Source organism: Diplotaxodon limnothrissa, linkage group LG17, assembly GCF_057381915.1.
Source record: "Diplotaxodon limnothrissa isolate DT_005_m linkage group LG17, D_limnothrissa_male_GT1.1, whole genome shotgun sequence".
Classification (NCBI taxonomy): Eukaryota; Metazoa; Chordata; class Actinopteri; order Cichliformes; family Cichlidae; genus Diplotaxodon; species Diplotaxodon limnothrissa.
The window spans coordinates 25,912,422-25,938,676 of NC_140612.1; the positions used below are offsets into that span (position 1 = coordinate 25,912,422).

General features: G+C 38.8%; 1 protein-coding gene across 4 annotated transcripts in view; it reads right to left on the bottom strand.

The window, feature by feature from the left end:
- Positions 1–26,255, bottom strand: part of ppfia2 (PTPRF interacting protein alpha 2) — a 180,731-nt gene that overhangs the window by 45,031 nt on the left and 109,445 nt on the right. For all 4 annotated transcript variants that reach the window (XM_085376864.1, XM_085376866.1, XM_085376863.1 and 1 more), the window contains exon 2: positions 2,845–2,946. In XM_085376864.1, the coding sequence (XP_085232990.1) occupies positions 2,845–2,946 (102 nt within the window). The remainder of the gene's footprint in view (positions 1–2,844; positions 2,947–26,255) is intronic.

The following is a 26,255-nucleotide window of genomic DNA, read 5'->3' on the forward strand; positions in this document are numbered from 1 at the left end:
GATTCAAGTGTCCCTGAGAGATCCATCAACATCCATCATGTCTACATATATAATCCTGCACACTCAACAAAATGCCTACTGTTGATTCAATCAGGAAGTCAGTGTTTACTCAACAGCACCCCATTTCCAATCTCGTTCAGTAAATATTTTCATTATTTATCCGATCTTGTTTTTCTGTCTCTGTCTCTACATCAGCTGCCGAAAGTGGGGTCCGTGACCCACGGCTAAGTGGTGCACAAAATGAGTAGTTGTAAATCCTAAAATGTGGCATGACATTGAAAAGTGCATATCTAGACAAGGATCTTTTATGCCAATGAAGCAGGCATATTGGGTCCATTACTCACATTATCTTTGTGCCAACAGCTACTCTGATGCGACTGTGAGACATCACGTAAATCTGTCATGAAATCACTCACTTCACTCGGGGTACAACAGACTGTTCTGCTGCTGCAGAGATTGGCTTGTTAGCCAGCTAGCTAACTGGCCGGCATAGAGAAATATTTGAGCCAGACCACGTTGTCAAGTTACGGTTCGAGGCCAAACTGAGTAAGAGCAGCAACAGAAGACCAGATCTGAGTCACGCTTTCTTAGTTTCAAGCAAACAAACCATGATGCTAGCCAGCTTGTTCATGGTGTAGATTGAATTAAATGATCCTTTTGTAAAAGCGCATGTGTGGAATTTACATGCTTAAAACTGCAATTTGGATTTATCAATATAAAACAGATGTAAAGGACAATGTTTAAAAGGTTTTATAACACAAAGAATTTCAGTGGCATTTGAACTCAAATGCTCAAAGTAATTAAATAGCATAATTATTACATAATGAAAATTTTAAGCTGATGAAAACTGATAATTTTTGATTAGCATGAACCCTTTTACAAAACAAATAAGCCCCACCTAAAAATATAAATTCAGAGTACTTTTATTGGTGTGGTGGCGATAAGTGACCCCGCTCCCCTTGTGATTGCTTTAATAAGTAACAGGTCGCCATGATCGCACACAGTTTGCAGCGCAGACACTGAATTGACTGTAAACTAGAGCTTGAGCTTAACTGATATGAGTAGATATCAGCTACTTGCAAATATATTGATATCTGGATTTTTAACTTGCCAAAAAATGAAAATTTAAAAAGTAAAGATGAAATGTTGTTACACATATCCTTCAAACTTGTGCTTCATCCGATATATCCGAGTTTTTAATCAATAAATATCGGTATTACTTGCAAAAATCTTATATTAGTCAGTATCTACTGCAAATACCTGAAAACTACTCACCAAGCAGTAGTAAAAGTGAAACGTGTGAGGCGAACAGGCAACAGAGAACTTTGATCTACAAAGTAAAAGTTGTGGCTTTTGAAGTGTTTTGGTTGAAGTGGTAAGGCACGACTTTCTCTTTTTCCGATTTGCCCCAAACGTTTCCAACTTTCAGCTAACAGAGGAAAACGGTGAGTGTTTGCAGACAAGTCTGCATCTCACATGCAAACTGTTGGCAGTCTGCTTGAAACCAAAGCAATCATGGTTTCGGTGCAGCACCCTTTTGGCGACTGATTTCACCTAGTTTGAGTGAGCAACCTCCAGCAGCCGCTCACTCACTAAGGGTCTACACATTTTCACTGCTAGCGACTAGTGGTTGTGAGATGGTCATTAACTGGTCTCTAGGCTTTAGTGAATGAGACCTAACATACTAGTTAGTTAGTTTGAGTTTAGTTGCTTAATTATGTTTGATTTCCATTCTGGTAACTCTGTAAAACTATGAGCAAAGTGCACAACTATGCCTGCGATAAAACAGATAGTACACTAATCCCCTAAGTTGTAGCTGGTGATTTGAAAATTTATCAGTTAAAACACACGAAAGCAATCAGTTATGAATGTTAGTTAGTCTTGGCCCCTCAAAAGTTTGAAAACTCTAGATCTTCATCACATATCAAAGACTGTGATGCTTAACCCACAGCCAATAAGACCAATCCCATACTCATCACATGATGTTGCAGGTTCCCACGTCAAATGACTGCCTGTACATGTCTTCCAAGATTTAATTATAACCAGTGACAAAACCAAGCTTAATTAAAATTTGCTTAGTAATTGCCTGTTGGAGAATTTGAGGTGATAATAAAGTGCGAGAGTGAAAATGACTTTTGTCTGTCCTCCTTTCTTGCACCTCACCTCCCTCTTTTCTGTAATTTTCCATCAGTGCTGTGCTAAAATCTTCTGTCTCCACCAGAGGAAGATAGTGCAAGACTGCAAATACACACTTCATCAGCATTGGGATGGAAAGCAGAGTCTTATCTATCAACAGCAGAGTGTGCTTTAAAAAGGCAATGTTTTTTATTGAAGATACTGGACTTCAGCTGATCCTCTAATGTTTTTTTTTAGCTGCCCCTCCCCCACACCAAATTCTTTGAACTGGACACTGCAGGGCATCAGTACCATTTGGACTTAGTTTTACTGTTGAGCAGCCATCCATGTGAAGTAAGTGGAACAATTTTCAGGCAGAATGTGGAGAGCTAATGAGGTGTGCCTGGGCACAGGAAATAGACAGTGTGCATGGTTGCTTCAGTGCTTTTGCAGCCTTAAAACCGTAGCCACCAGATAGCTTAATCTTCCTCTGGATGCTGCCTATCGCAGTGTCCAGCAGGTTTTTTGGGAAAACTTGAGAGCAACTTGTGGAATGCATAAAAAAAGGATTGAGTATGAAATGCAGAAGCAGCTTCATTTCTGGTTTAAAATGTCCAAACATCAGTTTTGTTTGTTCTTATTGCTCAGAACTACTGAATTCCAATGGTCATATTAAAATAAGTTAAGTAAGGAAAGTTTAATAAAGATGTATAAGGATGCTGTCCTCACCCTGGTGTTGTTCCTCTCGGCTTTGAGCTCAGATATCTCTTCCTCTTTCTCCAGCAGCTGTTCCCTGCAGGCGTTCAGCTCCTTGGTCAGTGCTGCAAACTCCTAAGCAAGAGAAAAGACAGAGACGGGTAAGCATCACACAATACTTGGGATATACAGCTGCTGCTGGCTGCATGTAGTGGACGACGAATGAAATCCAATCAGTGAGAACAATTACCACAACTATTCTTCAAAGCCTTGTTTCTTTGCCAGAACATCAGCTTTGCTCTTTGTCTCGGTTTTCTGCAGATGGATACTGACAAAAGATATTTGCTCTGGCTCAACTACATTTACAATTACAGCCTGAGCAAACTGCCAGTCCTCCTCCAGACCCAAAACACATACAGTCTTCTGGTGCTCTTGTTTTCTTAAACACACTTTTGATTCAGAATCTCTCAGAGGGATTCTGAGCTATACCTACAGATCTACAGCTATCATAAACAATCTTCAGAAGGGGAGGCTGTCGCTTGGGAAGGCTTCAAAACCTTTGTCCCTGTCATTCTGGTCTAAATTAAGCATAGCCACAACAAACATTTTTTGAAGCAGGCCAGAACAGACAGGTAGAAGGAAATCAAACAGAGACAACAGTGACACTGCGACTCATGCGTTTCAATTTAGAATAGACTGACGTGAGGCAGTAACTGACACGCTCGGTGTTTGATTTCACATTTATATGGGGGGAAATATGTGCACGTCTGAAGTACTGAAGGAACTGATGCAAGTATGGTGTCCTTCGCAAAAGACTACAGGTCGAAGTTAAGCTAAACTTTACTTTTCTAAATTGCTCCAGAGATGCAACACATGAAAGGATGCTGATTTATTGAAGCACCAATTATTAGTTGATTTTACAGAAAGCTAATCATTAAAAAAAAATTAGAAAAATTTGTATTGGAACAAAATATTTAAAAAAATATGACAGATGTGGTTTTGTCTTGTTAAATGGCTTTTCTGCTACTTAAGAATTGAATGAGTATACCAAAATATCATCGGTAATAATAAGTTGCAGGTCATTTACTTTAGTTATATATACACTTCCTATAGAAAAATAAAGGAATACAAATTCAGTTTTGAAAGCAACCAGTTAAGTACAAGTGATCTGTCTGTCTGAGTACACGTTGTAATTTGGAATCTGTACACCAGCTGTCCTTCAGGAGTCATGGACAATAACTCAGTGTTACAGACAGACTCCAGGGAGTGGAGCAATATTGTGTCTCGTAGCTACAGCAGCGCATCAAATCCTTATAGATCTTATAGAGCCACAAATCCTCTTCACAAAGAAGCCATACACCAAGAAAATCCTTAAAAAAACTCCCACTTTGTATTGTGAGGGCAGACTTCCAAAGAGTCAAGCCAATCTGGGATCAAAGAAAAAGATTTTAGGTCTACATTTAGAACAAGCTGGGATGGTGAGTAGAGAAAGAGCTGAAGTCCATCGCCTCAAGGGATAAACTGTGTGAAATCCCTGAAGCAGCAGAAAGGTGTAATATTGAAGACCAGAGTATTCACAAAGGTGCTTTATTTTTATCACCTGATATATTGAGACAATTACATCCATGTTCACACTAACATGGTGTCATGCTTTGTTAGTAACACAGAGAAAATTCACGATACAAAGATCCAGAGTCATCTTGTGGGTGTTGTTTACAAATTAAAAAAAAATATATATAAACAAGGATGCTGCTCGATGATTGCATTGAATTTGGCGACGGAAGGAAGTAGCTGCAGTGACTCCAGAGGTTTAACATGCAATACCACAAACCTCTGGCCAAAGGTGATTGCACATGTCACCTGGTGGGAGGCAACCTGTCTCCAAACAAATCGTTGTCTGACTCAGTAGTCAGTCCAACTGCCAGCATGCTCCAATCACTCTGAGTCAGTCTGCACCGATGATTGCAACTTGTCTGTGATGTGTCTTTGCAATAGCGTACTCTCCTCAACTGGCTGCCAACTATTGCAGTTTTGTTCCTGTTATAGTCTTATTTTGGAGTTAAATCATTGTCCTTTAGTGAATTGTGGAGGATTTTCTAAACTTCTGTTGCAAATGAAGTTCTTAGATTCTTATTGTAAGTAGGTAATGTGCATTTTATGTGTAGATTTATCAGTTTCCCAACATATTATACTAGATTGATTGCATGTAATTGCCAATTTGACCCCATTCATTCACAAACTGATAACATACAGATCCCCTTTTATCACGATCTTGATAAACCAAGTCATTCTGAACACGTCGACTGGCTGCAAGTGATGATCGGTTCATTGCAGAGAGTCAGAATAATTTTGATCGAAATAAAGAGTGAAATTAAGTATTTAATTAAAATTAAAAGCAGATTTTGTGTTGCTATAAAAAGCATGTGTGAAAATACAGATTGATAAATGAAGATCGACACACAGCTTCCCTAACCCGTGCGTCTAATAAAATGTTAATTAGCCACATGCTCATTTTGCTTATGCTAATTAGCCTTGTGGAACTGCTGTAATTAAAAGTACAAAGATTTTTGATGTAAAAATTGAACTGAAAATCCATCACAGTCATGGGAGTTCGCTTTTTGGGCCAAAAACCAAACAGTGAATTTATAGAACTGTGCAGCTCTTTTTATTACATGCACAATATTTACAGAATGGAAGGCATAACATTGTATTCCTGCTTAATGTGAATGTGAATATAAACAATAGGTTTTTTTTAGGCTCTGGAAGGCATAACATTTTTCTAAATATACCACAAAATATTAAACAAACTGTAATCACATTAGTCTAAGAAAATGCTATGACATTCTTTTTTCTATTTAAATTAACTATAGTGTCTTGCTCCAAAGGTCCTTTCAAAGTCCTTTCAGCCATTGTTTGACATTCAAGATTAAAATGTTAATTAACTGTAGCGTCTCTTAACTTAATTGTCAGTCAACAGCTGGAATCTGAGTGCAATCAAGAACTTAAAAAGAGTAACTAAGGCCTAATCAAAAACAGCATGCTGTCGGTGGCAAAAGATCGTATTTATTTATTCTTTTTTTTTTTTAACTGCGATTGCAACGGGAAAAAAATGCACTGCTAGAATATGACATATTTATCTAATTTAACCATCCAGTGCTTAATAAAGCTGAATTATAACAGGCCTTGTACGAACACATCTGTAAGAGTAGCAAGTGCATAATAGTTGAGAAGTCAAAGGTTAAAAAATGAAAAATGTTAACTAGTGTATTTGCAAATAAAGTTAAGGTCCGCTAAGCTGTTACCATAGAAACAGGAGATAGGGGAAAATGGTGGCATGATAAACAAGTCGTCTCCATGGGGAGTTGACCTACTGTATAACAACCCAACAGAACAGAAAAACATTTATAATGGATTGCATTTATATAGCGCTTTTCAAGGCACCCAAGGCACCCAAAGCGCTTTACAATGCCACTATTTACAATGTACACTATTATTGTGTATTGTGTATTTTGTTGTACAGTTATTTTATTTTCAACTTTAATTTATATATTTTATCTTATTCTTCCCAGTTAAATTTACCCTTCATTCTAATTTGTGTTGTACAGTTATTTCATTTTTAACCTTAATTTATATTTTATTCCTTCCTAGTTAAATTTACCCTTTTTAATTTTTCATATTTATTTCCTATCTTATTCATAGCCTTTTCCTTTTTTGTTTTCTTTAGGTCACGAGCAGTTGTCCAAGCATTTCACTACATATCGTACTGTGTATGACTGTGTATGTGACAAATAAAATTTGAATTTGAATTTGAATTTTTATTCATTCACTCTCGCATTCACACACTGGTGGAGGCAAGCTACAGTTGTAGCCACAGCTGCCCTGGGGCAGACTGACAGAAGCGAGGCTGCCATATCGCGCCATCGGCCCCTCTGGCCAACACCAGTAGGCGGTAGAGTAAAGTGTCTTGCCCAAGGACACAATGACCAGGACAGAGAGCCCGGGGATCGAACTGCGACCTTCCGGTTACAGATACGCTTCCCAACCCCCTGAGCCATGGTCGCCCCATTTGTAGGACTTTAAGATGTATTTTACTCATTTTTAATATTATCATGATTCCGACGATTCCAGATTGCCACATTTATATTACATTAAAACAATGTTATGCTACATGTCCATTGTCATCTTATTATTTTGCTGAAAATGATCCCCAATAGTGATAATCACAGTGTCACATGATCATAAATTAGAATGGGAAATCATATTTTAATGATGTTCCAACTTGTGCAGTAGGTCAGGCCCAAAAAACAAGCTCAGACTTCATAAATCTCCCTCCCACGGGAATGTAGCTAATCACAGTCACCTCCTCTTAAGAAAGGGTCCTTCTGCAAATTGCACAATTTGCTTTTAATGCTTGTGAGACCTACAAGCCCCCTGCCTGTGCTCCAGCAGTGCTGGTAAGCTTCAACTTCCTCAGCAACAGACTGCAATATTCTCTCTCCACAGCTCATCTGTGAACCCTTTGTCTCAGGACAATCCTTTCTCATAGAGCTGAGTTAAAGTAAAGGCCATAACCCCAGGGGCAAGGAAATGTTTCTAAGACAATCTCTTTACAAAGGCCAAACTGTCAGGACCATGACAGATTGTGTGGGCCTACTGAAGCAAATTTCACAGTTGTGCAGCTTGTACAATCCAGTAAAATGATCTCTTCATTACAACAAAAGTCAAAGTGAAAAGAAAAGAGGAAGAGCAAAAAAGTTTGAGCTTCTTTTGCATTACATATATTTAACAAACTAACAAATAATGCCTGGTGGAACCGCTCACATTTAAGGCAATTGTCAACCTGAGTATTAAAAAACTTAAATAAATTTGGGTTATGCATTGATGCACATGACATAGATAACTTGTGATGGCACCTTTTATGAGAGGAACTTTCAGTTGGAAACCCTTTTGCCTTGAGAGCTGCCTTAATTCTTCTAGTCGTAGATTCAACAAGGTGCTGGAAACATTCCTCAGAGACTTTGCTCCCTATTGACATGATAGCATCACACAGTCGATGAAGATTTGTTGACTGCACCTCCAAGGTGTTCTATTGGATGAAATCTGGTTACAATAGAGGCCATTTAAGGACCGTGAACCCAATATCATGTTTATCGTGACATTGGGGTCACTGTAGTTTATCGCATTATTTAGATTGAGTTCAGCTGTGTGTTTTTCCCCAGGTGTCTCCAATCTGCCCTGATCTCTTTTTGTGTATTTAAACCCTCAGTTTGCTTCTGCTCTTTGTCACGTTCTCCTTCATCCCTCATATGTTGTTTTTTTTAAGTCTTCTTCCTCTGCAAACCCTAGATTTAGGTGATTTTTACTCACAACTTTCTTCCCAATTCTGATGCCTAATTTGAACTTCAGCAGGTCATCCTGTATAAAAGCCTAAATGAACCGAGTTACTATCATGTGATCAGCTGATTAGATATTTGCATTTACTGGCAGTTTAACAGCTGTACCTTATAAAGTGGGCAATGAGTATATAATGTAAAATCTGTAAAACAAATAAGCAAGGAGGAATGGTAATATTTTAGCACATTTCATAACAGGTGTCTTGTTATGCGTAAAACTATCAGGCTAAGCATTTTTGCATTTTTATAAACTTAAATATTGTATATTTAGAGAAAACATCTGTAACCTATACACCAGCATCAATAACAACACTGATATGAGGAGAAACATAAACCTTATGGTACATTCGAGACACAATGAATTATTCACAGCAAAAATGCAGCAAATGGAAGTTTGTTCCCATGCAGTGATTTATATTTTGCTTTATCTCCCAAGGAAAATATAACCTGGTGAATTTTTATTCCCAGGAAACACTACTTCTAGGCGTTGCTCTCATAAATAACATAAAAATGGACTAGCAGCACAGAAAAACTGAAGAAGAAAAAAAAAAGAAGGCTGGGTGCACTGTGGTGGAAATATGATTCAGTGAGCAGAGAATCAGAGAGGCGCAGCGGAGTCGTGAGATATAAGATGCACATGCTGAGGGGCTTGCGTGACAGAGCATCTTCAGCGCATCAGTTAAGAGAACTTTCACCTTACAAGTCACACAGAGGTAGAGGGTTAGGGTGATGTACAGTACAAACACACAAACACACACACAGACTGTTGGGGCCCTGGAGACATTGGAGTACTCTATAAGGGAAGAGAAATGCTGACGTTCCTGAATGCTGTCAGCTGTGCAAAAGAGCATGTTTCTAATAAACGATTTGATTTAAAAAAAAAAAAAAAAAAAAAGGAATTTCTACCATATCACATTTTCCATGTATTAAAAATATCTGCAGTGCCAATGTACAAATGGAGTGGGACTTTACTTGAAAAATAGTAACTGGATTCTTTCCTGACTCTGTCAGTCGTTTCTAATAGACAGAGGAGGTGTCAAACATGCAACCCAGGGGCTAGAAATAGACTGCTGGGAGGTCCAACTGGTGTGAAAATTAGTTATTTTCTTTAAATATCATGCTGTAGTACTCCTGGTAGGTTTTCAATGCTGCACCATAAACTAAAATGAGTTTGACACCCTTGATAAACACTTATTTCTATGAGAACAGCTTCCAACAGATCAACATTCAGCAGATCTATTTACGCTTGAGTGCCTTGTCTCAGTGCTTTTACTCCAGCTACCTTACAGCACCAATAGTGACCAAAACTAGCCAACATGAAAAGTCCACCAATCACAAACATCAACAAAAATGACCAGCACGTAGCACAAAAGACTCCAACACAAACTCCACATAAGGACAAACCTGAACACCAGTTACATCCATCTCACAAACCATCACAATTTACTGTAAGTACAAAAGTACTTGTGTGAAGTACAGAAAGACAGTTTTCTTGTGATACATTGTACGAACTAATGAGAATCGAAATCCATTGAGAATGAGAAATCTATCCTTGACCTCGAGCACAATTTGGGCAAAGACCTATTCAATCAATGTAATCAATGTGTGCAAATTTCATGACTAATACTCTCTGAACATCTGGTCTTTCAGGCACATGATCTAAACGCAAAACAAAGTCTGTATCAATGTTAGTGAATTTAACCACGTGGCAGCTAATGGTGAACATTATCCATAAAAAAGCCAGTGTTATTTAGAGATCTGGAGAAAGCCAGTGGCAAAATGGGTGCGACAGGACCCACTTGACTATAGTCAAGAGCAGTACTTTTACCTCATAAAGAAACCCTTATTTTGTTTTGGGCATAAAAAAGAAACAAAGTTTTTTTTTTTAACCTTCTAGCTATTGTTAACTAATGTGTGAATGTTTACCAGGAGTGGAGAGGAGCTGGTTGAGGGCTGGGGTGACACTGCGCCCTCCTTGAGTTTATTGTATACAGTATTTCTCCCAGCCCATTGTTCCTTCACTGGGCTGGTTTCAGTCATTATGCAAATGTACTGTTTATAAGATTGGGGAAACCTGCAGTCAGCTGAGACTGAAGAAGTCACTTAGATGAGTGACGAAACGTTTCTCCCACAAAACGCTACGTCCAGATGAACAGAATCAGCTTTTGGAGTGTATACAATATTGTTACAGTGCAGCTATGGCTCCTAATGCTTTTATTTGGTTGTTATTTGATTTTGCAATTTAAAACTGCAAGCTATCTAACTTAGAAAAATACTATCCAGGGGTATATGCTTAGCTAATAATTCTAACTCTCTAACCAAATTCGTGCACTCAAATTTACAGTTAGTTGGCTGTAGCTGTAGCTCGCCTTCTTGCTAATATTGTAGCACAATCAAAACTGAATGGAAATGATAGTTGGCTATTTTGCCAAATTACTTCAGTGCCTAGTCCTTTTAAATGAAAGCCTTTACTTGCTCAAACAGTAAAGAAATTGTTTAGAGAAATTCCAAAACACATTAGGTTGGGCTGAATACTAACTGTAAGGTTCCAAGGTTGTTTCAGCTTTGATGAAATGTTACTACTTTATTTTACTGACCATACAAATAGCTGGGAAATATAAAATTCCTCTTGGATAGGCTGACATATTTGCTCCAAACCCCTCTCAGGCACGATTTTACCCATGACCTGGTGGACCGCTACCCCACCACTCCTCTCCTTTTCCTACTTCTCATTACCTGGGCAAACTGCCTAGCACTGCAATATGTCAGGTAGTGTATGTGTGTGTGAGTATCAATATTTGTGAGGAAGTCTGCCTAGAAGGTGAACTCTAAATGAAATGGTGGACAAGCCTTCCTCCCTGAGTGGGCGACTGTCGGCCCAAATTACAGCTATTTTTTTTTTTTTGAAACTGAGGTGTGCTTCTGCAGGAGAGTCGTGCTTCCGGGCTAAAAACAAAACCTGGCAATTGTGTACTCTCAGGAGAGAAGGAGAAGTGGTGGCATGATTGACGGCATGCTGATTCACCAGGTGAAACACAGAGAAGAGCTCACCCAAGCCTGTAGCCAAGCCTCAGAAATGCCTGAGCAGAAAGAGGTGTTGAGAAATGTTATCTTAAATAAAATTCCTAAAAGTTTGAAATAAGACTGAAGAAGAGTCAAACAGAGTTCAAACGCTCTTCCGCAGCATACATTAAAACAAATTATGGCAAATTTCATGGAAAGAAGCTCTAACTGCAGTACAAAGGGACCCCTTTAGTGAATGCATCGTGGCTCCCATTTAGTGAGTGAAAAACACTCTGGGAAAGTACCAGATAATGAGCAACAAGCATAAATAGAGGCATTTCTATCATATTCGTGCATTCTCAAACATAAAATCCAAGCTGTAGAAATTTAATAACAGAGGTATATTTACAGTGTGACACCAAGAAGAAGACATGATAGTCTCTTTATGGGATGAAACTTTTAAATTGTGTAATGAGAACTTTGTGGCTACGGTATATCGTGACTCTAATTTAGTCACTTTTTTAAAATAAAATACTTTCCACTCTTTAGGATTGCAGGATCATGTTGTTTACAGCTACTGGTTACAGAGCAAGCACCTGCATTACGGTCACATATACTATCAATGCAAGAAAAAAGTCCTCATGTAAATAAGTGCATTTCTGTATTGACATTTTTAGTTTTACTTTCTTATTTTTTTGCTTGTTTCTTTTAGTAATTTATACTTGATTTTTCCGAGAACTAACAGCAAGTACAAAAACACAAGTCATACATTTGGTTGAGTCAGACAATTGACATTTGAAATGACTGATTTACAGTTTCTAGTCTATGCTCAGAGTCCGTCACACCCTGCAAATATGAAAATACACAGAGATTGGATAAACATGTTAAATATTATCCTTGATATATGATATAAGGAGAAAAAGGCATGCTAGTGTATATAAAGCAGCAAACTTCAAGCTGCTTACCTGAGCTGCCTGATGTTCATTTCTCTTATATTGTACATATATTGTATTGTATTTAGACAATGATTGGTGTGGATGTTATTTTCAGCATTTGTGTTTCTGAGGTTTGACAAGCAATAGGTCACTGTGACCTTCTGTCACAATTAATGAGTGTTGTTTAAATGTGAATTAGAGCAATGTTCCTGTTGGTGTGCAGTATATTTTGATCTGGGAACATGACAACAAGTTGGATCTCTGCTTCCCACTTACTGTTTGTGTAAGTGGGACCTGCCTTATGTCTCCAAGGTTGCATCTGAACAGACATTTGGAACAATGTCCTTAGGAGAGACAAGACCAAAGTGGAGATGTGGTTGCAATGCACAGCACCACATTTGGGGAAAATCCAACAAAGCACATCAGCACGAACACTTCAGACCAACTATAAAGCATGGTGGTGGAGGGGTGATGATTTGGGCTTGTTTTGATGCAATAGGACATGGGCAACATGAACCCCTCTGTATACCAAAGTATTCAAATGTGAGGCCATCTGTCTGAAAGCTGACAAAAAAATGTGTGATCCAACTGAACAATGATCTCAAGCACAGCAGCAAATCTATAACATAATAGCTGAAAAAAAAACTTGTAATAGCCCAGTCAAAGCCCAGATGTCAGCTTGATTGAAATTGTGTAGGAGGACTTTAAGAGAGTTACGCATAAAAGCCTGCAAACCCCAATGAATCACAGTAACATTGTGAAGAAGAGTGGGCCAGAATTTCACCAAGACAATGTGAGAAACATTTACTTCAATTTGAAATGATAATGAGATGAGAATGAAAACAATGTATTGCTGCTAAAGTTGGTTCTAAGGGTGACTGAATCATAGGGTTCACTTAGGTTAGCTGGCTTAGTTTTTGTTAAATATATAATGAAGTGGTGTGATATGCCATTGACGTTGGATTTAAATATTTTTAGAACCTTGTAAGAACCTGATTTTTTAATTTATTATATTCTGATAAGTAAAACCTTGGGAGTTAACTGAATACACTTTAATACACTTTATTTAATTCATCTAGTAGATGTATTACTTAATTTAAACATTCAGCAGAAACAACACCAATCCACCGAGGGCCCCTGCCAGCTATACTCTTGGCCTACATCTTGCTCATGAACAGGGACTGGTCACAGAGATTGTAGATCGGACACTCAGGAGCCATACATGCCTTGCAGAAGAGCGATATAAGAATAAAAGCTCAGCCAGTAATCTCATTTCCTCAGCTTTAAATATTCAAGAAGGTTATCCACGCGGAGCGAACACAGCGTCTGCTTCATTGTAACACACAGGTGAGTTAAAGGTAGGTGACTGTTGCATCAGCATCCAGCATGCTTTCATCAGTGAGTTCTCTTTAAGCAACAGTGTAGCTGTCTTTAATCTGTGCAACACCAAGGACACCCACAGACTCTACTGACAACTGAGCCACTGCTGTCACGCTGTCTAGTACTTCCAGAACCTACTGTGTCTGAGAACCTCAAAGGCATTAATATTGCAGTATTTGTGGGCTCGCTCATTCCTCCAACATCGTGTTCTGAAGCCATCACAGCTTCAAGCAGTGGCTCAGACCAAACACCATGAAGTACAATGATTCACTATGAATGCAAAAAGAGTATAGCACTATAGGACTACCAACACATAGTCATAGGTTTTAAATTTGAAACATGCCAGCAATGAATGGATCGACAACTAAATTCACTTTTAATGCCCTGATTATTATTATTATTTATTTTATTTTAATTTTTTTTTGTGTGTAATTGCCTGTTATTATTATTATTATTTTTTTTATTTTAATTTTTTTGTGTGTAATTGCCTGTTATTATTATTATTTTTTATTTTATTTGAATTTTTTTTGTGTGTAATTGCCTGTTATTATTATTATTTTTTATTTGGACAAACTGTTTAATAAACAAAGGTAAAGGAGACAAAAGAGCTAGGATGGTAAACAAAGAGCTTGTATCGCTCGGCTATGAATTTAAATTTTAATGACAATATATATAAAAAAAACAGTAATAAAATGAAGAAAAAAGAAAACATGCACTTGTAGATAGGAAAGGATCGCCTCAGGTGAAGAACAGCCAACATAAACGTCTGACTGAAGAAAAAAAAAAAAAAACACATGAAAGGTCACTACAGGTGTTTGTGTAAATAGTTGTGTGTGTGTGAGTGAATGAGTGTGCGAGAAAGAGAGAGTGTGATGGTGTTGAGGGTAGGAAAGGTGTGATTTACAATAACCTTTTGTTGGCAAGGTAACAGAGGTTGTCTGTGCTGTAAAGGCCCCTTGAGGCCAAATCATAAATCTGAAAGTGGAAAATACAGCCTGGCAATTTACTGCCCTTCAAGTGCCTAATAACTAATTCTGATCCCTGTGAACTCCAGTACGAGGACCTGTCACACTCCCATAGCCTTTCATCACAGCGCTGGCTTTAAACCTCTAACCTGCAGAATCCATGAGAATGTGAGCCGCGTATGACTAAAATTTGTGAAAATTTGCTCGTCTTCAAGGAAATATAAGAATGAGTCTCACTATAGATTCTAAATGAAAGAGGTTTTTCACCTCAACATATAATACTATGTTTACACAGGAGCTATCAATCAGTTTTCAGCTATACAAGAGTAGTTTCACTCGAGTCACAGTTTTTTTTTGTTTGTTTTAAAAGAAGTATTATTAATCTTATAGTTAATCTTATAATTTTTTAGAGCTCTCTTTTCATCTTTCTTCTGATTGGCTACCCACGGTAAAAAGAAGAAGGAGGGTGGGGCTGTTTTGAAATGACCATATTAGGAATATCCACTTTTACTGATGTCAGATGATGCTAAGAGGAGAAAAAAAATTTGCTTTAGTGCAGAAACTTTGAACTCACCATATTTAACATGCTCATCTATCACTCTAATAAAACAGAAAATACTGAAAATACATAATAAGCCCATTTCAAATCATCATACATTACTAAAACAGGTGATTTGTTTAAATCCAAAAGTGTCCGTGGCTTTTAACATTAAGGGCTTTCGGATGTGGAATAACCTGCCAGCAGGATCAGTATATCACCTCTTAAAAACATCTTTATGTAACTGGGTTTATCAGATTTTACATTTTATTAACTTTTTATTGTCTTTTTTAAAATCCCTTTTCAGTTGCTGTTTTTATTCTTTATTATAATTCTTTTACTTTTATTGCTTTAAACCTCAATTTCCCCATCTAATCTGAATGTGTTAATATGGTTGATCTTTTTGTTTAAATTGATAATAGTTTGCTCGTCTCTCGAAGGGGTTTCTAAACCCTTTTGTTAAACATCTTCTTTGTCTATTCTGTTAAGTACTCTACAGATTTCAATGCAAGACACCCTACGAGACCACCCATCTCCCATGCTACAGTTAACAAACTGCTTGCTAAGTTTCGTGAAACTAGTTCAGTTAATGAAGAAACATCAGTGGCTGTCCTAGCTTCATTCAGCAAGAGCCCACAGTGTAGCACTCGCCGCATGTCACTGGAGAGTGGCATTAGTCAAACATCCCTTCGGCGGATATTAGCTACTCACAAATGGCACCCTTACAAACTCCAGCTACTGCAGCATCTCAACGAGGATGACCCAGATCGGTGCACAGAATTTGCAGAATGGGAAAAACAAAAATTGGAACAAGACCCTCAGTTCACGTAGAAGATTTTGTTCAGTGATGAGGCAAACTTTTATGTGAATGGTGAAGTTAACAAACAAAACCACCGCTATTGGTCTGACACTAAGCCACATTGGATGGATCCCTCCAAGAAGACAAAATGCTACATGATGATGTGTTTCCCTCTTTATGCACTGAAGCAGGCACGTTCCCTGAGTTTTTCCAGCAAGATGATGCACCACCACATTATGGGTGCCAGGTCCGACCATTCCTAGATGAACAGTTTCCTGGAAAGTGGATTGGTCGTCGTGGGCCAGTTGAAGTGGGAGAAGAGGGTTGCATTGACAATCCAACACAATGGGCAGCACATTGAACAGATTTTATAAGTGGTCAGAAACTTGTAAATAACCGATGAAAGAATAAAGTTACGTTGAAACCAAGCACACCATTGTTTTTCTTGTGACATTACCAATAAGTTTGATGTGTCACATGGCCCTCTTCCTGTTGGAAAAACAAAAGTTGTATCCAAGATGGCCGACTTCTAAATGGTCACCACCCATCTTGAGGAGTTTGCCCCCTCACATATACTAATGTGCCACAACCATTCCCATGTTATTACGGTATCCATATTAATGGCCCACCCTGTATATTGGGAATAAAGAAAAAAAAATGGAGCCCAGTTCCTTGTATATATATACACACACACACATACTTGGCCAATAAATTGGATTCAGATCTTTAGATAATTGAATTAGAAAATAAAATGTGATTCTCTGATAAAAAGTCACAAGAGGCATAAGAGAGAAGTCTGCCTAGAAGGTGAACTGATGACAATCTTCAAAGTAAGAAAAAGCTTTCTTAATTTCTTCATGAGCTCGATTGCTAGTTTTAGGCCATATTAAATAAAATATAAAGCTAATTTAATAAATTATGGTCATTATTAGAGTCAGAAAGGATTATCAAGGGTATGGTCATCGGATAATAACTCCCTAACCAGTCGGGGGAGTCATTTTTCCCCAAGTGAGCAGGGATTGCCGGGGGTCACTGATTGGTTTGCTGATTGGTCTTTGTGACTGAGGCCCAACTCTAAGAGAGGGCAAAAGAAAGTATACTACCATTTCTAGCTAGTTCGTGCTGCAGCACACTGCGTACCACTTGAATATTCATAGTATTTGAGAAGAAACAATACTTTTATAGGCTCTGGATATTCAGTCTCCATCTTCTAGTTTAAAAGACATATCAATAGGAATAACTGTTACAGATATACTATGAAAATCAGATGCTTTGCAAAAGAAGACGTAAGCTCCTCTTACACATAAGAGATCTACCTAAACTTGAGCGTGTGCATGTAGTGTGTACATGTCTGGGGATTTCTGTCTGTCTGCAGATAGCAAGGTCAAGGTAAAGGAGCAATGAGCTGAATAATAAGAAAGTTTATTTGACTTTCATATGGAAGAGGCTATGAAAGTAAGCATCCAAGATACATCTCTTCTCCAATGTGTGAGCTCTGGACTTGACACATTCAGCTCCAGCGTATGGTACAGTGATAAATTGATGCCACTGCAATGCATGGCGATGCTGTGCACGTATTAGAAAGGTCAAGGAGGGGGAGCGCATTTTATTACCAAACGAGAATGCCTACTCTCTGTTTTCCACATGTAATGTTCTGGCTAGTCTTCTCATTTGGAGCCAATAACATCAGGCATCCAGGCAACAACAAAGCTGCACATGGCTGTGAAACACCCAAACAAGCATAGCCCGAAATGTCAAAGCATCTATCCTGCATTACACATGGACCAAAGAACACCCAGAAAGTTGTTTTGTCAGGGACAAAACAGCAGCAGGGTGGCTCATTCATGTTGTCTGTTCATTGGCTGGTGACCCAGTGTCATCCTATGTTGGCTTAGCTGCAAAGTAGGATGTCTGTGGAGAGCTGCAACTAATATTTATTACTGCTAATGTCAAACCCTCTGGCTCTGTAGGTTTCTTTTTAGTTGGTTTTATTTTAAACAACAGTGTAAACATGCTCACAGGCTGAGAGAATACTCATGAATTTGATCACTTTTTGTGTTGGTTTTTCTTTGAGCGTGTTTGGCTGCTCAAATGCTCTCTTGAGCTTGACACATTTTTAGAGATCTTTCTCATATATCACTCATATAACATGCTTTTCTTGACAGCTTACAATAAATTGGCTCTTTTGACTTTAAATTTGAGCTATGGGGTCATCTGTGATCATTTTTCATTTATTTATTAGTGAATAACATGCCTGTTTATTTTTTTAATTATTATTATTTTTTAATTAACTATCCATGACCTGTGCAAATTTGTAAGGTATTCAAATAAATTCAATACTCCTGAGACTCTACTTAATATAAAAAAGTCACCAGTTTTACAAAGACAAGCACAAAAATTAACAGCACTGAACTCGAAAGATGAGCGACACTTGAGAGAAAATTGAAATGCATTAATTCACCAGGACAACCTGAGATTTCAAAACACTTGATCAAAAGTTGCTTTGTTTACTTAAGCCTAATCAAATGGGTAAATTACAGCAGAAATAACAGTCCAATAACAATGAGTCAATGATACTTATGTCATTTAACATAAAAATTCTCACCTCCAACTCTACTGAATTTATCCGAACTACAGCAAAACAATCCTCCATCCCTTCATCCAGCCATTGAAGCACTAGATTGCCTCTTCAGTGAATGTGCTGTGCTTACCAACTTTCCACTTTTGAAGGTTGCTATTTTAACAAATGCGATCTGGTCGTGCACAGGGGGCATTCATGGTTGAAGGTTTAAAAAGAGACAAAAACGGCAAATGGTAACATTAAAGAAGGTGAAAACAGAAACTGTTTGTGATAACGAAACTAAACGGGCAACTGATCGACTTAGATAAAGCCATGCTCCACAACACTAGACGCTCAGAATGAGACCAATCAATTGTTACTACAATTACATGACAGGAGACTGGACATTACTGAGATGAATGCCACAGAACATGAGCTTCAGTGTAGTAAATCAAAGTCCAGTTGCCAGATAAGCGAGGCAATTTTAATTCGACAGATACCAACTGAGCAACAGACCAGTTTGGTGTAGGCGAGATGCCACATTTGAAAAATTCATCAAACAAGTGGTGGGATTTACAAAGATTACAGTGGGCAGAGAGGGTGGGCTTTTCAAGGACTGATGATTCATTCCCTGTCCATGTAGACAACATCCATGACAACAAAACACCGTCCGTGTATCAAAGGAGGATGCACCATCTGATGTTTAGTTTTCACTGATATAAACAAGATTGGTTAGATAAAGAAAAACCAATTCCACACTGCAGGAGCTTTAAGGCGGTGTGAAGATGCTTCCAACAGAATCCAACGCTGTGTTGAAGAAGCTCCTGTAATTAGCCAGAAAGACGTAAATCCCGATCAGATTAGTAGCCAGCAAATGCAGTAGACCTGACATTGCTGATTTGTACTCTCTTAACCCCGTGACATTTCCCTGGCCTCTCTTGCTTTGTGGCCTGGGTGTTTTATCTAAATAGAAGGCTGAAAAGCCTTGAAATAACCCACTTAGAATCTCAAAAATCTAGTCGAGAAATCCTTGAATGCAAGATACAGTAGGGCAAAGATACTGTACAAAGACAAAACGTTTGTTTTTTTTTTAAAATTTGTGTAAATGAAATGACTAATGTGCTGGACAGACAGAAAAAGTTTTAACTGCTTCTGTGGAGCGCTCAACTAGGATTAATTTCTTATGTATGGAAGTTAAGACTCGCCATTAACATTTACAGCTATCTGAGGAGACCAAAGAGGTAAGGTAATTATAATGTCAGATGTAAGTTATGGTGAACTATAAAAAAAGAAAAATGTAGGCGGTAGTATTTGTGTCTAAATAGTCATATACACCTTGTTAAACTTAAATGGCTTATAAATATCAAACAGCATGAATAAACAATTATTAGCTCAGCAAATTCGAACGAGCGAAAAAAGAATGCAATATGGTTAAAAGCGACAAAACAAGGCCTGTTAGCTTTAAGGTCATCACTGATATAAAATTTCAACTCTTTTTTTTTTTTTCCCCCCCAAAACTCTTGTCTTCTCCAATCATCTGAGCTGTGTTGGTGCTGACTGCGTTATCACTCTCCTCCAGCCCTCTCTCCTGCATCGCCTTATGGATACTTAACTCGGACGCAGATCACAGGGTTCCTACATAAATTATGTGGACTCAAATGAAAATCAGAGTGACAGACGTGCAGCGTGATGATATCCAAGGTGCCCCATGGGCTTTCAATGAGGCAGGCTCTGACCAAGGTTGGTTCAAATATTGATGCAGAAATACCCATTCATATAATCCCCAAATACTCATACTCATGTCCATACTCATCCATGCTGTTGGGTAGCAGCAGTGCCGACTTTTAAAGGTCAAACCACTCAGGGTAGGGGTTTTGTCATGCTGATACACATTATAAAACACTATAGACAGAAGTAAAAACACATAAATGTAAACCTAATGACTTTTTCACTTGGGCAAGTACTTTATTTGTTCTGAAGACGAGAAAACAAGACATTTTCTTACATGTACACAAACAATAGCTCCTTCCCCCTTCTCTCCGTCTCTCTGCAGGTACACACTGAAAGTCAAATGGCCTCTGGTGATGTTCAAAATGAATTAATGTTGAAGGCCTGGTGCTGTGAATCTCTGGCATTTTCTAAAAGGTCTGTAGCATGAAGGAGGCCACCTAGAGAGTCAGCTTGCATTCAGGAAACGGCATTCACTGATCCAAACTATTCTTTCCCTTTGTATGGGAACAAACAGTTGTTTGGGACATTTAAAGTTCACACTTGTGGGTGATTCTGTGCATTTACAGAGCAGACCAAGCTATGCAGTGGGGAGAGAACATCTAACACAGACTGAAGCAGAAAGGCATGATAATAGCAGAGGTGCTGAGATAAGGAAGTGTGGATGGACCAAGGTAGCAAAAAAGCACCCCAACCATGAATGCGCAACAGCTGCTCTGTGCTGACTGCACGTATTAGCACCCGAGCAATGTCTCAATAGTATGATCACATTTCTTGTTAGAGCTATAAAACGACTGCCATTGGTTCCAGCAGGGGTCGTGATAATGGGCAATAATAAAGTTTTTTATGCTCTGAATTTGAAATGAGTTTTGATGATGAGACAACTTTCCTTTGCCTTGTCTGGACTGATTATAAGAGGGTAGGGAAGCCATGCGTGTGCAAGCACCCACACCCACACACACACACAGTGGCTGCACAGACCACAAAGGCTGTCCTTGGGAGGCTAATGTTCCTGAGCTCCTTGGGGGCACAGTGGCCAGATGTTTAGCTATGCCCGCTTGCCTGGTTTTGGTGCCAGTGCCCCATTACAAGCAGCATCTTTCACACCACAACACAAAGCTTGCAAGCTCCAAGATACAACATCACCTTCTCTTGCACTTGACAGGTGAGCACAGGTGAATTGTTTATATATGTTCTATTAGTCCAGGCCAAAAAAACCAAAACAAACCAAAACAGAAAATATTCAATCATCATTTAATTTTGTAAAATCTTTCCTAAGATTGATTAGGTTACAGTCACATTTGAAGGAGCTATTACTTACGTATTTTAGAATTTAACAAATGAAACATCCTCATGCTTAAATGAAATCTTAAAAGTAGACTATAAAATCACATTAACTAGGCAATAATCATAAATTTTCATGAATTTTACATCTAAAATGTAATTTAGTTACTACAGTAGCACTATGATCTGTATATAAATGACGGACGGGCCAGCCAGGTCTGACAAGTAAATCGCCTCTTTCTAATGGCCGCCTGGGGGTGAAAGTCCAACTATAGAGACATCAATAGCAAAAACGGGATTTATGACCTTATAAAAACGTTCCTTATGAACTCCTGGTCTCTAATACTAGATATTAGTATCTTATTAATATAGTATGTTGTTTATTTTGTTGTAGTGAGTATAACAAGTCCTGCAATTAACAACTCCCTAAAATGTGAGAATATAACTGTCCTTGGTTTTCATTTGTGATGTCTGTTTTCAATAAACAAAATCCAAAATGTTCAATTTGATGATGGGACTCCACCGACCAGGCAGGTGACATCAATTAAGCTAACTCCTTCTTTAAAGGCAATAAGTGCGATAGAGCCAATGGAAAATCTGCAAGATGCAGGTTTGAAACATGGAGTCTTTCTTACAAAGACAAAATCTTTTTAAAACAAGGAAAGGCCCCAACTGCAGTTCCTGAAGTGGCCACTTGAGACTGAATTCAAAAGTGACGACAGACCAACAGAGGTGCTCCAAAAATATATTTGCTTGCACTAATTCACAGTTATCCAGAAATCAATAAATGTTATCATGGCCGTGGTTATGTCCATCTTTTGTATATAGCTCAGCGTTCATTGTCCTCTAACTACATTATTAAACAGTGTTTTTTTTAACAGATCCAAGTTTAATTTCAATAAAAACTATGGTTAACACAACAGTCCACATTTTCCTTGCAAAAAACCCCCCAAAATCTATTCATTCAACTTGCATGAAATATTTTGCAGCACACTTTCATTTATTTATTTTTTTTAGGCATAATCTTAAAGAGGGAAGAAAGAATGAGCTGACTACCTTTTTCAGTACTACAGTAAGGCCATCAAGCTTCCTGCTCTACCGTGACATGAAAAGGATGCAAGTTTAACATTAATATGAATTTCAAAAGGGAGTTTGACAAATGCTCCTGTGGTGACAGAGCATGGAATATCAGAGAGACTAAATTTTGGCAACAAATCCACAACAACTGGAAAGAAAAAGAAAAATATTCAAAGAAAAATGAGAACTCATCCAAATACGTTCCAGTTTCTGCACTGACAAAGAACACCCACGAGTCATTGTTTGTTTGCCGCAGCACTGGCCAGGCTCGGACAAAGCTGTATTGGTGCACAAGAGAGGATTACTTCACAGCAGTCACACACTCTCTCTGTCATGCAGTCGACATGCCAACCGAGTGGACTTGCTCTCAGTTTTGGTTCAACTCACAGAGCATTGCAGAGGTTCAGCCCTGAGCCACAAGTTCAGAGTGCAACAATAAACAAGGGCATGAGATGTCCATACTCAACATTTTCATCTAGGAAATATGCTTCTTGTTCTATGCTAACCTGTGCAGGGACGTTTTTATTTTACGTACTTCACACATGCATGACATATCAGAATTGTGCGATCTTTAGCATATATATGAGCAGTTCCTAACAACTTCAAACAGACACACACGACATAAAAAGACTTCTCTGCCAGTGTGGTGGGGTGATGCTCAAGGCATATAGCACATACAATATGCAGGGCAATGCAATATGCAGCTCAATATATATCCAGAATAAGAGAGCAAGAAGCACTACAGCATTCTCAGAGGACACAAACAAGTACAGTGGCTCCCTGGTGGCATCTTGATGTCGAAACAGGGTCACTTCAAGGGTAAAGAAAGGCTGATCTGCTGCAGAGTGCACTGTCGAGGAAAAGCACGACAGCAAAACATGCCTTGGAAATTCGTTGCGGGCGGGGGGGTGGTCTGTCTACATGCTGACACTTAAGACTCAGGGGTGCAAATGATGCTAGATGCCATTTGTAACAAATCTACCTGCATTACACCTACTGTATGAGCTTTTAGTTAAAGACTCAGTCTCCCATAACACTGCAAAACAACACGTGCACAAAGCAAACCACGAATCAGCAAGCTGAGTCTATGCTGCATAACTCTACAAGCCTTCCCTATTGTTCTGCTGCTCCATTGTTGTAAGAACTGCCTTTTCGATTGAGTCCTTTACCTTGTTTCTTTACACATCTGGTTTTCTTTAGCACTCATTAGATTACTGCCCATAGATTTATTTCTAATCATTAGCCAACGAGCCGTCTGTTTAAACAGAGGGCATTTGCAAGGGCATTTACACACCTTACACACACATAAGCACTGTATGTTCTCAATTAAGAAAGAAGCTTTAAATTTGTCATGAAACATTTGCAGAGCTGGCCTTGCAGTATTAGAAACCTAGATTATTATACCCAGCTTTGCTTGGCAGCAATCCTCTTTTTTGCTTCTGCTTCTACCTTGCCATTTCCTCATATTTCATAACTTGTCACATCTTCACAGCACAGCTGACATTCTGAACAAACATAATGTTGAAGAAATCCTTTACGTAGTAGTACATGACTAATTGTGAAAATACTCCACAACTTTGCGTTAAATTCCAAAAGGCGAAACAAACACGGTGGCAGAAACTGGCCAGTCGTAGACGGCTGCCAGCTCAGTCCTCTGCATCGGTCTGCTTCCCTGCAGTTCTTGGAGGCTACAGCGATGCCAGATCAAGATGCGCCATGTGGAGCGAACCCTGCTGAGATGAAGTGTTGCCAGATACGTGTCTGAATTCTCATGGGTCACTGGTGTTGTCAGATTTGTGTCAGAAATCTCTGGCATTCGAGGGCTGCCAACTCTCCCTCAAAACTCGACAGCGACTGTGCTGCCAGCTCTGTCTCAGTGTGCAGGCAATACTTATTTGACACATATGCAACAAGCGCTCTCGTGTGCTGTTGGGTTGCCAGATGCTAGATGCAAGTCACAGTGGTTAGTGTCCATAGACATGACATTATTGAATTAACTTGATCTGAAGCCTTACATATTTTATGATTTTCACAAAAAATATTTTCAGTATTGCTACTATTCAGTTATTTATAAACTAGGGTGATGTCAATCAGAATCACTCAAAGTGTTTAATATAACAAAACTAAACGATCTGTTTATTTTCTTGTTCTGAGAATTTACTCTGTGAAGTTTAATTTAGAGTTTATTCCCCGCTTGCAAGATAATGAATGCTTTTATGCTTTAATACAGAAAAACCACGTTTTATTTTACAGCCAAGGAGGTTGTTGAGCTGATTGTTGGAAAGCTATTAATTTTGCTACCTTAATCACAACAAACTGAGCTAACAGTCAGTAGTTGAAAAGCATAATACAGGGTGGGCCATTTATATGGATACACCGTAATAACATGGGAATGGTTGGTGATATTAAAGTCCTGTTTGTGGCACATTAGTATATGTGAGGGGACAAACTCCTCAAGATGGGTGGTGATCATGGTGGCCATTTTGAAGTCGGCCATCTTGGATACAACTTTTGTTTTTCCAATAGGAAGAGGGCCATGTGACACATCAAAGTTATTAGTAATATCACAAGAAAAACAATGGTGTGCTTGGTTTCAACATAACTTTATTCTTTCATGAGTTATTTACAAGTTTCTGACCACTTATAAAAATGTGTTCAATGTGCTGCCCATTGTGTTGGATTGTCAATGCAACCCTCTTCTCCCACTCTTCACACACTGATAGCAACACCGCAGGAGAAATGCCGCACAGGCTTCCAGTATCTGTAGTTTCAGGTGCTGCACATCTCGTATCTTCACACCATAGACAATTGCCTTCAGATGACCCCAAAGATAAAAGTCTAAGGCGGTCAGATCGGGAGACCTTGGGGGCCATTCAACTGGCCCACGACGACCAATCCACTTTCCAGGAAACAGGGAAGAGGGAAACACATCATCATGTAGCATTTTGTCTTCTTGGAGGGATCCATCCAGTGTGGGTTAGTGTCAGACCAATAGCGGTGGTTTTGTTTGTTAACTTCACCACTCACATAAAAGTTTGCCTCATCACTGAACAAAATCATCTACGTGAACTGAGGGTCCTGTTCCAATTTTTGCTTTGCTCATTCTGCAAATTCTGTGCGCCGATCTGGTTCATCCTCGTTGAGATGCTGCAGTAGCTGGAGTTTGTAAGGGTGCCATTTGTGAGTAGCTAATATCCGCCGAAAGGGATGTTCGACTAATGCCACTCTCCAGTGACATGCGGCGAGTGCTACGCTGTGGGCTCTTGCTGAATGAAGCTAGGACAGCCATGTTTTCTTGCATCCACATTTTGGCAAATCCAACACAACCAGTTTCACGAAACTTAGCAAGCAGTTTGCTAACTGTAGCATGGGAGATGGGTGGTCTCGTAGGGTGTCTTGCATTGAAATCTGCTGCAATGACCCAGTTACTGCATTCACCAGATATCGACACAATTTCGATCCGTTCCTCGCATCTTAACCTCTTCGACATGTCAATGGCTGTGAACATAGAGAAGCTTGAAATAACTCATGAAAGAATAAAGTTACGTCGAAACCAAGCACACCATTGTTTTTCTTGTGACATTACCAATAACTTTGATGTGTCACATGGCCCTCTTCCTATTGGAAAAACAAAAGTTGTATCCAAGATGGCCGACTTCAAAATGGCCACCATGATCACCACCCATCTTGAGGAGTTTGCCCCCTCACATATACTAATGTGCCACAAACAGGACTTTAATATCACCAACCATTCCCATGTTATTACGGTGTATCCATATAAA